This window comes from Schistocerca gregaria, chromosome 10 (assembly GCF_023897955.1).
Source record: "Schistocerca gregaria isolate iqSchGreg1 chromosome 10, iqSchGreg1.2, whole genome shotgun sequence".
Taxonomy (NCBI): domain Eukaryota; kingdom Metazoa; phylum Arthropoda; class Insecta; order Orthoptera; family Acrididae; genus Schistocerca; species Schistocerca gregaria.
Window position 1 is genome coordinate 192,544,308 of NC_064929.1, and position 15,674 is coordinate 192,559,981.

The 15,674-nt window shown below is 38.6% G+C and overlaps 1 protein-coding gene across 4 annotated transcripts; it reads right to left on the reverse strand.

Moving 5' to 3' along the window:
• Positions 1 to 743: 743 nt before the first annotated feature.
• On the reverse strand, positions 744 to 15,651 carry LOC126293590 (heterogeneous nuclear ribonucleoprotein A1, A2/B1 homolog). Of its 4 annotated transcripts, none has more exons than XM_049986865.1 (8): positions 15,457 to 15,651; positions 14,494 to 14,639; positions 14,288 to 14,408; positions 10,597 to 10,807; positions 10,336 to 10,521; positions 2,790 to 2,984; positions 1,808 to 1,867; positions 744 to 1,117 (listed from the first exon to the last, which is right to left on the reverse strand). In XM_049986865.1, exons 1-7 carry the CDS (start codon positions 15,475 to 15,477, stop codon positions 1,824 to 1,826), a joined length of 924 nt encoding a protein of 307 aa, XP_049842822.1. In that variant the 5' UTR covers positions 15,478 to 15,651; the 3' UTR covers positions 744 to 1,117; positions 1,808 to 1,823. The 4 variants fall into 4 exon arrangements, with proteins under 4 accessions (XP_049842822.1, XP_049842823.1, XP_049842821.1 ...); XM_049986866.1 differs by having other exon boundaries at positions 10,345 to 10,521; positions 14,494 to 14,642; positions 15,457 to 15,648; XM_049986864.1 differs by having other exon boundaries at positions 14,494 to 14,642; positions 15,457 to 15,647.
• Positions 15,652 to 15,674: the final 23 nt, after the last annotated feature.

A 15,674-nucleotide genomic window follows, 5' to 3' on the forward strand; every position in this document is an offset into this window, starting at 1 on the left:
GAGTTTTCACTATACAACTAACATTCAAAACTGTTCATAATATATTAATATGAATTGCAATGACATTGCTGTATACAGAAAATTTGAGACACAGGCAATTAATGTCACAAGCTTATTGAAATAGCACAGAGCGAACATGTGCACGTGCACACAGTCTCATGTACTTAAACATTCTGACAAACACCATGGCACCTTTATACCTCTTGTGACCTACACCAATTCACAACCATTTTGTCAATAGAACTTTGACAACCACCTTTTTAAATTTCACTATCAATTTGAAATTAAATTTATCAAGTTGTGTGAACAGCAGCATTTAGAGAATCACCTGATCTTGCATGACAGAACTGATTAAAGAATCTTAATTATCAATACCTCTATCAGACATACCCATTAAGTCCAGAACAAATTTAAAGAAAACCAAGTACTGGTGACAACCATCAGTTTCCTGTGCTACAGAAGTTATGAAAACTTAAAACTAAAATTTAATTCAGCATCAAAACTTTGCTTGACATCAAGCCTACATACCATAAACACCTGAAACTTTTACAACTCCATGGAATAGCAACAACTGCACTGCCAAGATGCAAAACTAACAACCACTGCACTGAAAGATGTACATACTTCTTACCATGCAAGACTTGTCTCCTGTTACACAATCCCAAATACTTCTGCCAACACTACCACAGTGAGAAAGTTCGACACCTAGCGACAAAACTGGGTGATCAAGAAACTAAAACCAATAAAAAGTGATTCATATTTATTTAAAATTTGTAGTCCCTTTATTCTAACAAATGGCAAAGATTCTTGAAGTCTACATATTTAAGAACAAACATTTGTATACAGTTTCCACTAAAACACAAATTGATAGTGACATACACACACAAAGCAAGTGAAACTGGCTGACAAATATAAAATGCAGATAAAAAAATGAACTCTGTGGGACGTCCTTCCCTACTCCCACTGTTATGAATACAATAAGGAAAAAACCACCGCAGTTCATTTTCTCGTTCGGCCAAACACTAGGGCAACCTTCTGAGAGATGATACTTGCAGAACCCTAGACTCCGGCAATGACCCTGTCTGTCAGCTATCCTAAGGTGAGCGGTGGTTCGAGCCTGGACAAAACAACACACATAACAGGAAACTATCAAAACACAATAAATTTAAAGTAAGCATTACACTCTTCTTCCTACAGATACAAGTACTTCAAATTTAAGAACTACAGATCCTCAAGCAAGAGCTAAGGCTTCATTTATAAACTTAATTGCAAAATAAGATTGACGACCTCTCAACACACGAATGACTTTGATAAATTCTGCGGTGTTGCCTCACAAAGAAAGCATATGGGTAATTAATTTTAAAAAAGCAGGCACCTAAATGTACCAATTAAGTAACATGAAATATGACATGGTGTACACAATTTCAGAATGCATCTAAAACCTAATTAAGATAGAAGTTGAGCTTTACCAGCCTTCAAAACCTGGGGTTCCTTCATCTAATCCCAATATTACCAACTCTTACAAAAGGAAAGACACCCTGCCCCTCAAAACCGAAGGCTACTTTCCAACATGATTCTCAAAGTGTTTCCTCCGCCTATTTCCAAAGCAATCCCAGGTTAGAAAAGCTAGTGAATCTAACTGATGTATAGTTACATTTCTCATATTTGATAACTGTACTATAGTTTTTAAATACTGCACTGAGGCCAAGCAACCACCTTTAAATTTGGTGCATTTCATTTATGCCTTTATAATAAAAAACAGCAAATTTGCCACACCAATCACTTGTGCAGTGTTGACAATACTTACCTCTGGCTCAGGTTTATTAGTAACGTCGACCACCATAGCCACCACCTCCATAGCCTCCACCTAAATGCAATTATGGACATTTAGAAATGAAGCACACCCAACAATGTCTTAAGTCTAGTTCTATTGCTTATTTAAGTGGATAATGCAAAGACCTTACACCACTCAAAATCTATGTTCATAATTTCTGTTCTTTGACCTGATTCCTTTCTTAATCGAATATACAGTCCTTTTACAACTAGCAACAGTTTCCCCTTTTCAAAACTTACCATCTACTTGCACTTAATTTTAAAGCCTTATCTTTGCAAATATTTGAAATAAGTACAACAAATGTGGAATTATTTCTACAATTTCAATGCATACAGGTGGCAATTTCTGAAAAGTTATGCTTGCCGAATATTTTCGTGGAAAGGATATACTCATGCTTTACAGTACACTTAAGTGCAATTTTTATAACAAAATAATCTCCCTCACAATCAGTATTTTGTATCAGGTGTGGATTCACACAATGGAAGATTCCACCAACTGTCAATAAACAATTGAAATTAACAGGAAACTATAAAGTGATTTGATGTAACTGCTTACTTATGCCTGGCATCAAGAGCCAATTTCACTGCAGCCGAAAGATGTAAAACTCACAAAAGTGCTAGGTCACACAAAGTTAAAGAAACAGCAGAAAAGGGCTGCCTATTTTTGCAACAAGTGGATTCTCAAGCTGGGATCTGAGTGACCTACTCTAACTTTCCTATTAGAGAAAACTATTAGTTCCAAAACACAAATTAATTGTGTGTACTAGCTGTATTGAAATTACACCTGCTGAAAAGTACTTGTCAACAAGTACTAAATTTACATTGGATGTTCAATCTGTGGTAAATGTCAATATATTGCACAAACATTACCAATGGCATACACTATGGTTCTATGAATTAGCCATTTCTTTTAAGAACATTTTTGCTGGCACTAAGACATCACAACCATAACTCACCTCCTCCGGAGTACGGTGTTGCACGGCTACCGCCACCATAACCTCCACCAGCTCCATAGTTGCTGCCACCTCTGACTGGGCCACCACCATAGCTCTGTTGGTAACTGCCACCAAAACCTGTGTCTCCAGCCCAGCTGCCACCACCAGCACTAGCTCCACCGCCCCAGCCACCTTTCTCCCAAGGATCAATGCCACCTGTAAACACAACCTTTCTCAACTTTTCTACATCGCCAGCACAACTAATACAATCTTAATGTAACAAATTAACAGTCTGTGCACAACACCAATCAGATGTTAGGCAATTAACATATTATATATAATAAACAAGTCACATTATATACTGGAACTATAACCAGTTTACAGCATACAGGTACTGTGTTACTAGTGCTGAGTATCCAGCAGCATATCAGTAAATGGTTTGACTATGTTACAGCATCCTTAATTGTGCATTAATGAGCAAAGAGCTTAACACTTGTTCCCAATACCATTTCACTGACATTTACATACAATTTAGAGACCTGATTACATGCATTTGAATGTTGCATATAGTGTTTGCATATTTGATTTCTTGTCATTAGTACTGAATATTTGAACTAAAAACTAATGTGTATTTTGGTTCATTACAATATTTTAAAAATCTAGATGGGTGGATCCTGGGGCTCAACCTTGTTTTGATGTCTCAGTGACAACCTACAACTGCATGTTATCACTAACACAGAGGCTACTAACTGGCAGTTTAGCAGGTACAGGCAGTCAACACACCTGCCACTGACACCCACCACTTAATTCCATCCCATCATACTGCAAGCACTGACAAATTACAGACATTACACAAGTATCCATTGTTTCAGTTCAGTTTTTTAATTTAAAGTTCAGTGTGTATGTGTAGTTGTGTAATGTGTCATGCACCATACCACAAGAAAAAGTTTTGTGGATAGCTTACCATCAAAGAACTTTTACAAATGAAATGTTTTGTATTGTCTCATGTCTACAAGGAAGTTTCAAATAGACCACAGAAAGTCAAGAAAAATCTACATGTCAGAAATGCAACATGAAGGCCCAAAACTTAACAGCAGCAAGTAACAACAGCTGGGATGTGACAGCAGCAAGTAACAGGGATTTAACCTACTATGGTAAACAAAAATCACTTGCTCAAAATACAAAAGATTAATCAACACTGCCTAAAAATTACACACCAACAATTAACCTACATTTTCTAGAAGAAATACATAATGAATTCAAGGACATAATTTGTATTTCAGTCAACTAAACTACCAACACTTGTGACTGTTACACTTCATATTTAATTGTTGGTGCATTAAAACATGTCTTCTTCCTATTTACCACCCTGCAAACAACTCAAAGAAATCATTTGGGAATGAGGATATAGAGAAAATATTTCCAGAACCTTCTGGATTAATCTTTTTCAGATGTTACTTCCTACATGATCTAAGTAGGAAAAGCCCTCCAAGTATTTTATAACATAGTACATTGTCTTGCTGAAGTATAATCCATGGTTGGAAATGTACATGAACAGACTGGATCCACAAAGAAAATGTTTACTGCACCTGCTTGCAACAAGCCCTGTAAAAAACTATTAAATGCACCTTTACATCCCAAACCAGTGGTAACTTGTTGGGGTACATGGGTCAAAGCTGTGTTTTACAATGCACATTTAGAAGCCAGGAGAGGTGAGGTAAAAAACTTCAGGCTTTGGCAATTTGCAAGTGCAACAAAACATTTAATGATTCAGTATTAAAACATTTCTATGATTGTCACCCATTTCCCCATATACCTATGAATATTAAACAGTTTGAAACTAAAGCTGGCTCTGGTATTCAAGTTAATCCAGTGCCAACATAGCACCCAGGGAACTCAAATATTCCCAGTTACCTCAGTTTATGTACAACAGCCCTTTTTTGCCCATAAAAATATTTTTAGTGAGCAACGACACTACTGAACATTAAGAACAGTACTTCGTCTATGTTCACACCACCACCACCACCACCACCACCACCACAGGCTGATTATGCCTTTCAGCATTCAGTCTGGAGCATAGCCCCCTAATAAAATTCCTCCACAATCCCCTATTCAGTGCTAAGATTGGTGCCTCTTCTGATGTTAAACCTATTACTTCAAAATCATTCTTAACCGAATCTAGATACCTTCTCCTTGGTCTGTCCCGACTCCTACCCTCTACTGCTGAACCCATGAGTCTCTTGGGTAACCTTTCTTCTCCCATGCGTCTAACATGACCATCTAAGCCTGTTCATCCTGACTGCTACATCTAGAGTTCATTCCCAGTTTTTCTTTGACTTCCTCATTGTGGACACCCTCCTGCCATTGCTCCCATCTATTAGTACCTGCTATCATCCTAGCTACTTTCATATCTGTAACCTCAACCTTGATAAGGTAACCTGAATCCAACCAGCTTTCGCTCTCATACAACAAAGTTGGTCGAAAGATTGAACGGTACACAGATAACTTAGTCTTGGTACTGACTTCTTCCTTGCAGAAGAGAGTAGATCGTAGCAGAGCACTCATTGCATTAGTTTTGCTACACCTCACTTCCAGTTCTTTCACTATGTTGCCATCCCATGAGAATATGCATCCAAAGTACTTGAAACCATCCACCTGTTCTAACTTTGTTTCTCCTATTTGGCACTTAATCCGTTTATATTTCTTCCCCACTGACATTACTTTCATTCTGGAGATGCTAATCTTCATACCATAGTCCGTACATTTCTGATCTAGCTCTGAAATATTACTTTGCAAACTTTCAATCGAATGTGCCATCACAAATAAGTCATCTGCATATGCAAGACTGCTTATTTTGTGTTCACATATCTCAATCCCACCCAGCCAGTCTATTGTTTTCAACATATGATCCATAAATAATATGAACAACAGTGGAGACAGGTTGCAGCCTTGTCTTACCCCTGAAACTACTCTGAACCATGAACTCAATTTACCGTCAACTCTAACTGCAGCCTGACTATCCATGTAAAGAACTTGAATTGCTTGCAAAAGTTTGCCTCCTATTCTATAATCTCTTAGAACAGACTAACTTTCTCCTAGGAACCTGGCCATATGCCTTTTCCAGATCTATAAAGCATAGATACAGTTCCCTGTTCCACTCATAACACTTCTCTATTTGCCGTACTAAAGATCTGGTCCTGACAACCTCTAAGAGGCCTAAACCCACACTGATTTTCATCCAATTGGTCCTCAACAAATACTTGCACTTTCCTTTCAACAATACCTGAGATGATTGTACCCACAATGCTGATTAAAGAGATACCTCTGTAATTGTTACAATCTTTTTGTTTCCATGTTTAAAGATTGGTGTGATTACTGCTTTTGTCCAGTCTGATGGAACCTGTCCCAACCCCACCCATTTCAATTATCCTGTGTAGCCATTTAAGACCAGGCATTCCACTGTATTTGATGAGTTCCGACTTAATTTCATCCACCCCAGTTGCTTTATTGCACTGCAATCTACTGACCATTTTTTTCCACTTCCTCCAATGTGATCCTATTTCCATCATAATATCTATCCCATTCTACCTCGAAATCTGAAACATTACTGATCGTATTTTCAGCATCCACAGGATTCACCAGCAGTTTTCCTGACCTGTCCAAAATACTTGTCATTTCCTCCTTACCTCCCTTTTGAAGACTGCTAATTACACTCCAGAATGGTTTTCCAGCAGCTTGACCCATAGTCTCCAACCTGTTTCCAAAGTCTTCCCAAGATTTCTTCTTGGATGCTGCTATTATCTGTTTGGCTTTGTTTCTTTCTTCAACATAACTCTGTCTACCTGAGTTCTAGTATGTAGCCATTTTTGATACAACTTTTTCCTTTTACAGGCTGCCTTGACTATGTCATTCCACTAAGCTGTTTGCTTCATCCTACTTTTACACACCACTGTTTCAAGACATTCTTTAGCCACTTCTAGTGCTGTGTCCCTGTACCTTGTCCATTCCTTTTCCAATGACTGTAATTGACTACATTCAACTAACTGGTACGTTTCTGAGATCACTGTTATGTACTTGTGCCTGATTTCCTTATCCTGAAGTTTCTCCATTCTTATCCTACATATGGACCTGACCTCGTGCACTTTCGGCCTCACAATCTCAATTTCACTGCAGATTAAATAATGATCAGTGTCAACAAAGAATCCCTGAATACACGTTTGTCCCTCACAGCCTTCATGTATTCCTGATCTGTTATTATATAGTCAATGACAGATCTGGTTCCCCTGCCTTCCCAAGTATACCAGTGAATGTTCTTATGTTTAAAAAAGGAGTTTGTGATTACTAAGCCCATACTGGCACAGAAATCCAAGAGTTGTTTACCGTTCCTGTTGGCCTCCATATCCTCTCCAAATTTACCCATAACCTTTTCACAGCCTTCTGTTTGATTTCCAATCCTGGCATTAAAATCGCCCATGAGCAGAACACTGTCCTTGTCCTTTACTCTAACAACTACATCAGTGAGTGCCTCATAAAAATTATCTTATTTTGATCTGTCCCTTCACAATGCGAATATATTGACAATCCTAATTTTCTTGCTAGACACTGTCAAATCTATTCACATCAGTCATTCATTTAGATACCTTATTGCAACTATGCTGGGTTCCATTTCTTTCCTGATGTACAGCCCTACACCCCATTGTGCTATTCCTTCTTTGACTCCTGACACTTAAACCTTGTATTCTCCAACTTCCTCTTCTTTCTCACCCCTTACCCAAATGTCACAGCTAAAACATCCAGCCACATCTTACCTGCAGCCTCTACCAGCTCTACCTTCTTCCCAGAGTAGCCCCCATTGATATTAATAGCTCCCCATCTCATTACCATTAGTTTGCCAAGTCATATCTTAGGAGTCCCTGGTTTGTCAGAGCGACTCCGTCACCTCCAAAGGTCCGAGGCATTTTGCTCTGATTGTTGCCAGCATCATATTTAAAGTATCAGGGAAGCAGGTTGCTAGCCTTACTTGCTCCGAGTCCCATTGAGCTTTACCCCTAACACTTGAGGGACTAACCGGTGGATTTGGTAGTCTTTGCTGTATGAGCACAAAGGTGACCACGACTCAGAATATGTCCGAGATGCCCAGCTTTATGCCAAAGTAACTGGTATCCCAACTGTCGGGACCACTTATTTGGCCACTCATACATTGCCTATGGTTCATGAACTAGGACACAACTACAGGAACCCACACTATGAACAATAACATTTACAATAATAAATTTTAAATTTGTAAATGACCTTATTCATTTAATGTTAGTGCTAATCAAAAATTCCTAATTTAAATTTCTTAAATAAAATAATATGTATATCCCACACAAGAAATATGTAAGTTGGATCTGCACATATCAATTTTTTGCAGTGATTTACTTTATCACATTCACTTGTTACCAATGTTATCACAGAAAGAACAATATTTGAAATATTGCAAGAAACTGCAGAAGGATGATGTACACAAACTTATCTCAGAAAGGATGCAGATAATGAGATTGGCTTTCTAAATGTAATAATTTCAAATGTGGCCAGAACTTCCTCAAAATCTATATGCACAGGTCCAACTTCAAGATACATCACACTCAGCCATTTATTTTATCTTTAATGCATCAACAATTTCCATGCATATTTAAGCATTTGAGCTTTTTACATAGTATAGGAAGAGACAAGAAAGGGCAATATATATTTATTTCTTTGAATAACTTTCACACCTATTCTTATAGCACTATCCCTCCAAATCAATTAGCAATGCCCTAATATCGAGTGTCAATCATCTATTCATTCTCTCAACAACCACACCAGCACCAAAACTGAAGGTAACAGAAGGCCTAAACACTGAATTTGGTATTCCTAAGTAGTTTCTCCACAGAAGATCAGAACACTGCCCCTCCTTTCAATAGTCTTACAAAATTCAAAATGGCAGATTACAATAACAGATTGCAGAATTTAAAATCAGCTGAAATTGCTCAATAGCAGAAAGGCTTCAGGACCCAATGAGATACCTATAAGATTCTATAAAGATTAGGGGAACAAATTTCTCCCCTTCTAGCAATAATTTATCATACATTACTTAGGCAACGAAAGGTACCTAACAAACAGAAAAAGCCCTTACTCTTTAAGAAAGGCCATGAGACAGGTGCACACAATTATAAGCCTATACTGTTGACAGTTTTAGAATAATGCAACAGGTTTTACACTCAAGAACTATGGCATTTTTGGAAAATGATCTATAGAAATCAACATGGTTTCACAAACAAATATCCTGCCAAAAACAGCTCATTCTGTTCCTCCATAACATGGTGGGCAATTGCACTCAGGTTTATGCCATGTTCCTTGATGTAAGTGAGGCATTTAACACTGTCCCCCACTGCCATTTATTGGAAAACATACAAGCTTACGGAGTATTGTAGCTGACCTGCGTTTGGAACGAAGACTGTCTTGGGAGATAGAACTCAACACCTTGCTCTTAACACAAACCAACATAGTACCACAGGGAAGTGTGAAAGGACCATTTCTGTTTACAATATATATAAATGATTAGAACACATGGGATGCTCTGTATGGCTATTTGCAGATGATGCAGTTGTCTATACAGAAGTAGCAACAGCAGAAGATCTTAATTTGCAGAACATCATGCAGAGAATTTATGAATGGTGCAGGCTCTGGCAGTTGGCCCTGAATGTAAATAAGTAACACACACACACACACACACACACACACACACACACACACACACACACACACACACAGGAAAAGAAATCCTCTACTGTGCAGCTACACCACAGATGACAAGAGCTGAAGACTGCTGTAAAATATCTAAGCATAACTAGTGCAACCTGAAGTGGAATGACCATACAAAGCATAGTGGGAACAGCAGACACCAAGCTCAGTTACACCAGAAGAAGCTTAAGGAAATTAATTCAACCACACAAGTGGCTTATAAGGCACTCACTCAACTCTTGAGTATTGTTCATCTAACTGGGATCCCTATCAGGTAGGACAAATAAGATCTAATGAAGAGCAGCACATTTCAGCACAGGATTGTTTAGATGGCAAGAGAGCATTACAGAGATGCTAAACTCCACTGGCAGACATATCCGAAGACTCATTGTGCATCACATGAGATACTATTGAAATTTGGGGACAGCACTTCAGGAGTCAGACAACATTGCTCCCCCATATCTCATATTGAGCACAGTGAGAAAAATCAAGAAATTAGAGAGCCAATATAGAGCCTTACGAACAATCTTTCTTCCTACACACTATTTGCTAGTGGAACAGGGTTGGAGGTATCTGATAATGGTACTGAAAGTACCCTCCACCACACACCATTACGGGGCTTCCACAGTACCATGCAGATATGTACAGAGCACACCTCCCTATCCCAAAATTTTTCAAACAGTTTGAAATACAAGCACATTCTGACCAGCCAAGTAAAGTGAATTAAGAGCATGTTTAACAGAAAACTGGTCACCAGACATCACTGAACCAACAAAACTTCCTCTATAAATATCAATCGCACCATAGTCACCTCCCCATCCTCCGCCACGTCCACCCCAGTCGCCAGTTCCTCCTCGACCACCCCACGGCCCCGAGCTGCCACCACCTCGCACATCCCTGCCACCAGCTCCACCACCTCTTACTGCATCTTTCTTGAGAGCCTTCTTCACATCGACTTTCTTCCCTTTGACTTCATGGGTACGTTGCACTGAAAACAGAACAGTAAATGTCATGCCACAGTTTATTATGAGAGAGTTAAGTTGAAGCAGAAAATTTTACTCACTGCATATTTTGTCAACTGGGTCATAGTCATCAAACTCTACAAAAGCAAAGCCCCGCTTCTTGCGGGTTTCTTTGTCAACAACAATTGCCACAGAGACAATCTTGCCAAATGTCTTGAAGTACTCTTTGAGATCATCTTCTTCAATGTCATCTTTCAAACCACCCACAAACAATTTCTGAACTGTAGCACTTGCTTCAGGTCTTCCAACATCCTGCAATTAATAAACACTGATATATTAGGAGTACCTTAACTGAAAATGTGAAGAAACTTCTGGAAATCAGTACTACAGAACATTAAGGGCACCTTTGCACCTTACAGCTAAGTAAGAGTCTGCACAACTGTAACAGGAGACAGTACAAACAGATGTGAATGGAATCACATGCTTATTATCAAGAGGCATGCACCTACACAAATGTTTGTGTGTGGTGGCCAGCAGTCACATGACAAACCACACAGGGTAACAACATTTAAGCAGCACTAACACAAACAGAAAAATCAAAGTTTAAATTAACATACACTTAACCATGGACCATGCCGTTGGTGGGGAGGCTTGCGTGCCTCAGTGATACAGATAGCCGTACCATAGGTTCAACCACAACAGAGGGGTATCTGTTGAGAGGCCAAACAAACATGTGGTTCAAGGAGAGGGGCAGCAGCCTTTTCAGTAGTTGCAGGGGCAACAGCCTGGATGCTTGAAATGGTCTTTTTAACATTAACCAAAACAGCCTTGCTGTGCTGGCACTGCAAACAGTTGAAAGCAAGGAGAAACTACAGGTGTAATTTTTCCTGAGCGCATACAGCTTTACTGTATGGTTAAATGATAATGTCCTCTTGGGTAAAATATTCCAGAGGTAATATAGTCCTCCCACTTGGATTTCCAGGTGGGGAGTACTCAAGAGGATGTCATTATCAGGAGAAAAAACTGGCATTCTACAGATCGGAGCATGGAATGTCAGATCCCTTAATCGGGCAGGTAGGTTAGAAAATTTAAAAAAGGAAGTGGGTAAGTTCAGGTTAGATATAGTGGTAATTTGTGAAGTGGCAGGAAAAACAAGACTTCTGGTCAGGTGACTACAGGGTTATAAACAAAATCAAATAGGGGTAATGCAGGAGTAGGTTTAATAATGAATAGGAAAATAGGAATGCAGGTAAGCTACTATGAACAGCATAGGGAACACATTGTGACCACAACAGACACTAAGCCCACACCTACAGTAGTATAACTTTATATGCCAACTAGCTCCGCAGATGAAGAAACTGAAACATATGATGAAATAAATTATTCAGGTAGTGAAGGGAGACGAAAATTTAATAGTCATGGGTAACGAATTCGGTAGCAGGAAAAGGGAGAGAAGTAAACGTAGGTGAATATGGATTGAGGCTAAGAAATGAAAGAGGAAGCCACCTGGTAGAATTTTGCACAGAGCACAACTTAATCATAGCCAATACTTGGTTCAAGAATCATAAAAGAAGGTTGTACACATGGAAGAAGCCTGGAGATACTGACAGGTTTCAGATAGATTATATAATGGTAAGACAGATTTAGAATCAGGTTTTACATTGTAATCTAACTAATTAATGGAAAATCTCATATAAAGATGTGAAACAATTACTAACAAAGAGAGGGGCTGGCCAGTACTTACCTCAGCTCAGTACAGCCGATAGAAACACAAAAAACAACCGAAAATTTAAGCTCCTAGCTTTCGGAATAAATGTTCCTTCATCAGGGAGGAGAGAGGGGAAAGAAAGGGAAGAAGGGAAAGTGGATTTAGTTACTCACAACCCGGGTTATGAAGCAACAGGGAAAGGAAAACAGGGAAGGTAGCAAGGATGGAGGCATGGTTGTCAGAGGGAAGCTTCTGTTTCTCAGATCAAACAATTTACCTATTGAAGAAATGATTTTTCTTGTATCACACTCCTTTAAGTGTTTCAGTTTTGTGAGACTTGCTCTACTTACAGACTGGAAGAGTGATAACTGTACTTGCAGATGCTCTGGCAGTTTAAGAAGTTTTTCTGAGGTTGCCTCAGAAAAAAGTAACAAAAGTCTTTGCAAGGTCACCAAGCTTAGACTCCAGAAGATGAATTAACAGTATCTTGGAGCCCTCTAATGTCAGCAACAAATTGCAACATTTTGAGCAGTGCTCAACAAGATAAACAGCTAGACATGGAATTTGTTTCAGCAGAAGTCAAAGCTTTAAAATAATTGACAGCTACACTCATCTTTAACAGTTTCAACAAATTCTATTATCAAAGATTCTCAAAGGTATTCAACACTTTCGAACCACGAGTTTCACCAGGTGACGACAGGAATAGGGAAAAGTTTGGCTTTTGTGGGAACACCTACATATTTCTGAGCTAATAACTGTACACATGCTCTTTTTCAGGTAGTAAGGAAGATGTGTTTTGTGTGCAAAACACAATGGTTCAAATCACAAAGCTCCGCAGCCCATACACAACCAACCAAATTTATTTAGGAGCCCAGCAGAGTGGTGGGAGAACGCACACTAACCCTTCTGAAACAAACCCTAACTGCATTTACACACTTGCCCATATAACAGGCTGAATCTGAGGTTATAGAAACTAAGTTTCTGCACTGAATTTCAAGTTCAACCCTAACTCCCAATAAATGATTTCTTACACAATTATAAGACTTCTAGAGTGAGCTCAGGGAAAAATTATTTTTAATATAGGCCTATTCTGAACAAAAATTATTGGCTATCATTATTACCTATTCTTTGCTGCAATTAGCAGACAGTAAAATAATTATTACACAAACGTATGTATTTGTTCATCCATTCTCTCAGCTTCGGATAATCAACTTCATCCATCAGAATGTAAGCCTCAATGAAGGCTCGAGTAGTCAAAATTAATTCTTTATCATTTTTTTGCTCATTTTGCTGCTGCAGTGGCTTCTGTGAGCATAGCTTGTCTATACCAGTAGTTAGCACCTTCCTGCTGTTATGGTAAGAACTGTTAAAGTGTTTCAGGCACATGTCCCTCTGCAACTCAATACTTACATTGCAGTATCTGCACATAAATATCTTCCTACTTTTGTTGAAAACATAAAATCATGATAATTAGTTTTCCCCAGTTGAAAACAGTCACTACCATATTAATCATCTGTAGCACGAAAACAAAATACCACACTCAATGCACCGCTGATCCACGATTTCCAACATGCAATACCGAATACACTGCCAGAACATTATAGAATGTCTTCAGAATACTCAATATATTATATATATTTAAATGGTGTATGATTGATATCTAGACCATATTACCATAACTACATTTAAATTTCTGCAGTTGCGTTCAAATGATGAGAGTTTGCAAAGTTTGATCAATTTTTTGCGATGTCTTAAAAGTAAATAGTTTCAATTTTTCAGCAAACATTGGCAGCTTTAATTCGAGATCCATGTACAAAACTTGGAGAAATGTTAATAACAAACCCTGACTTGACTAAGATATCAGGCACTAAAACCACTACACGAGTCCAGTCCATGTTGCAAATACCCAGGTGTGGTACATGTTCTCAATAATCATTGCAGTATCACAAATGTCAGTGATATTGCCTTTCAATCAACTGCCATCACACCAACACTACAGACTAGTTTACAAAATTTCTATACTCTATGAAATTTTCTAAATGAAAAAACAAAGAAGCTTAAAGTATTAAGCAGTATTTACAAACCTGGCGAGAGATAGCTCGCTTTGTTTCCACAGTTCTCCCATCAATCTTGTGAGGTCTAGCTGCTTGAGCTTGGTCAACCATAGATGCCCTTGAATAGGTGATGAATCCAAATCCCCGAGACCTACAAAAAAGGTAAAGTAATACCTCCCTCACAAAGCAGAAATTACAGGGGGCATGTTCAAGTGTATGCAATAAAAACAGCTTGCCTTTTGGTGACTGGATCTTTCATAACAACAACATCAACAATGTCTCCCCATTGTTCAAAGTGTTTCTTCAATGATTCATCTGTGGTCTTATAGTTCAGACCACCTATAAACAACTTCCTCATTGGTTCAGGTTCTGGTCTTCCATCCTGCTGAAATAACATGACATTGTAATAAATAATCTCAGTCTAATCTCGGAAAGCTTCAGAATACTCAACTTCTATTTCAAATTTTACACTTTAGAAGTCACTAAGTGATAAAATTACTATACAACCCCCATGAGAAATTTCACAATTGACAAAAATAAAATTTAAAATATGAAATCGTTGGAGAACTAGTTCACATGTTTCACATCCAAGTCATGCGACAGTACATGTAATCACTGGCTACTTTATTTCCAGTAATTACTACCCCTCTGCTCAAGACGCCGTTACATCAGGAAGTAACTTTCAGCGTTAGCTGTTTACAGGAAATGAGAGCCAGACTTCAATAAACCCTATATTCAAAATTTTACGAAAATAAAGGAATTTACAAGATTATGCATAGTTTCACCAAATAACTGTATCGCCAGCGCCACAACGCCAGAACGCGAAACACGTGGACCGCATCACGGGGCCCCTATAGCACAACGGACTCCACACCACACAATTTTTCCCAACCCACTACCAATCTATCGCAAATTTTTTAATAGAAATCACCCACAGGCCTGACATGGTGCAAAACTATTGCTTTCAGCAGTATCCACTCGAATGGCCTATACAATAGTTACCTTAACATATATACATAATTAATAATTAAATTCGTTACGAATAAAATGCTTTTACTCCAACCTTTATCACCATCCTAGAAAAAAAAAGCAAACCAAAATAAACTATAGTGTGTCCCAACTCCCGAGTTCACAGAAAACATGTCCGTCTACCGCTACATAGCGGGCAGATGACATAGTTTAAATTTCGTATCATTTACCTCGTGCTCCATCTTCACCATCGTCTAGAACAACAGACTTAGTCAAAATACCAAATGCGCGATGGAATGTTATTTCTCGTACACGAATGCACACTCAGCAACCAAAATACATCGCCAACTACCCTTCGGCTTGGTGTACGAACAATGGCAGCTTTCCGCCAAAGAGACTTCGGGATGGCGTCAGACAAAGATATACGACTAGTTCAACTTCCTGTGGT

What these genes read in the sequence shown, in the direction of transcription:
- LOC126293590 (XM_049986864.1), bottom strand. Translation starts at nt 15,477, where the DNA reads ATGGTGAAGATGGAGCACGAG. An exon ending in AGCGAGCTATCTCTCGCCAG is followed by an intron (nt 10,808 to 14,287) that starts GTTTGTAAATAC and finishes TATTAATTGCAG; the next exon opens with GATGTTGGAAGACCTGAAGC. An exon ending in AGGATGGGGAGGTGACTATG is followed by an intron (nt 2,985 to 10,335) that starts GTGCGATTGATA and finishes TTGTGTTTACAG; the next exon opens with GTGGCATTGATCCTTGGGAG.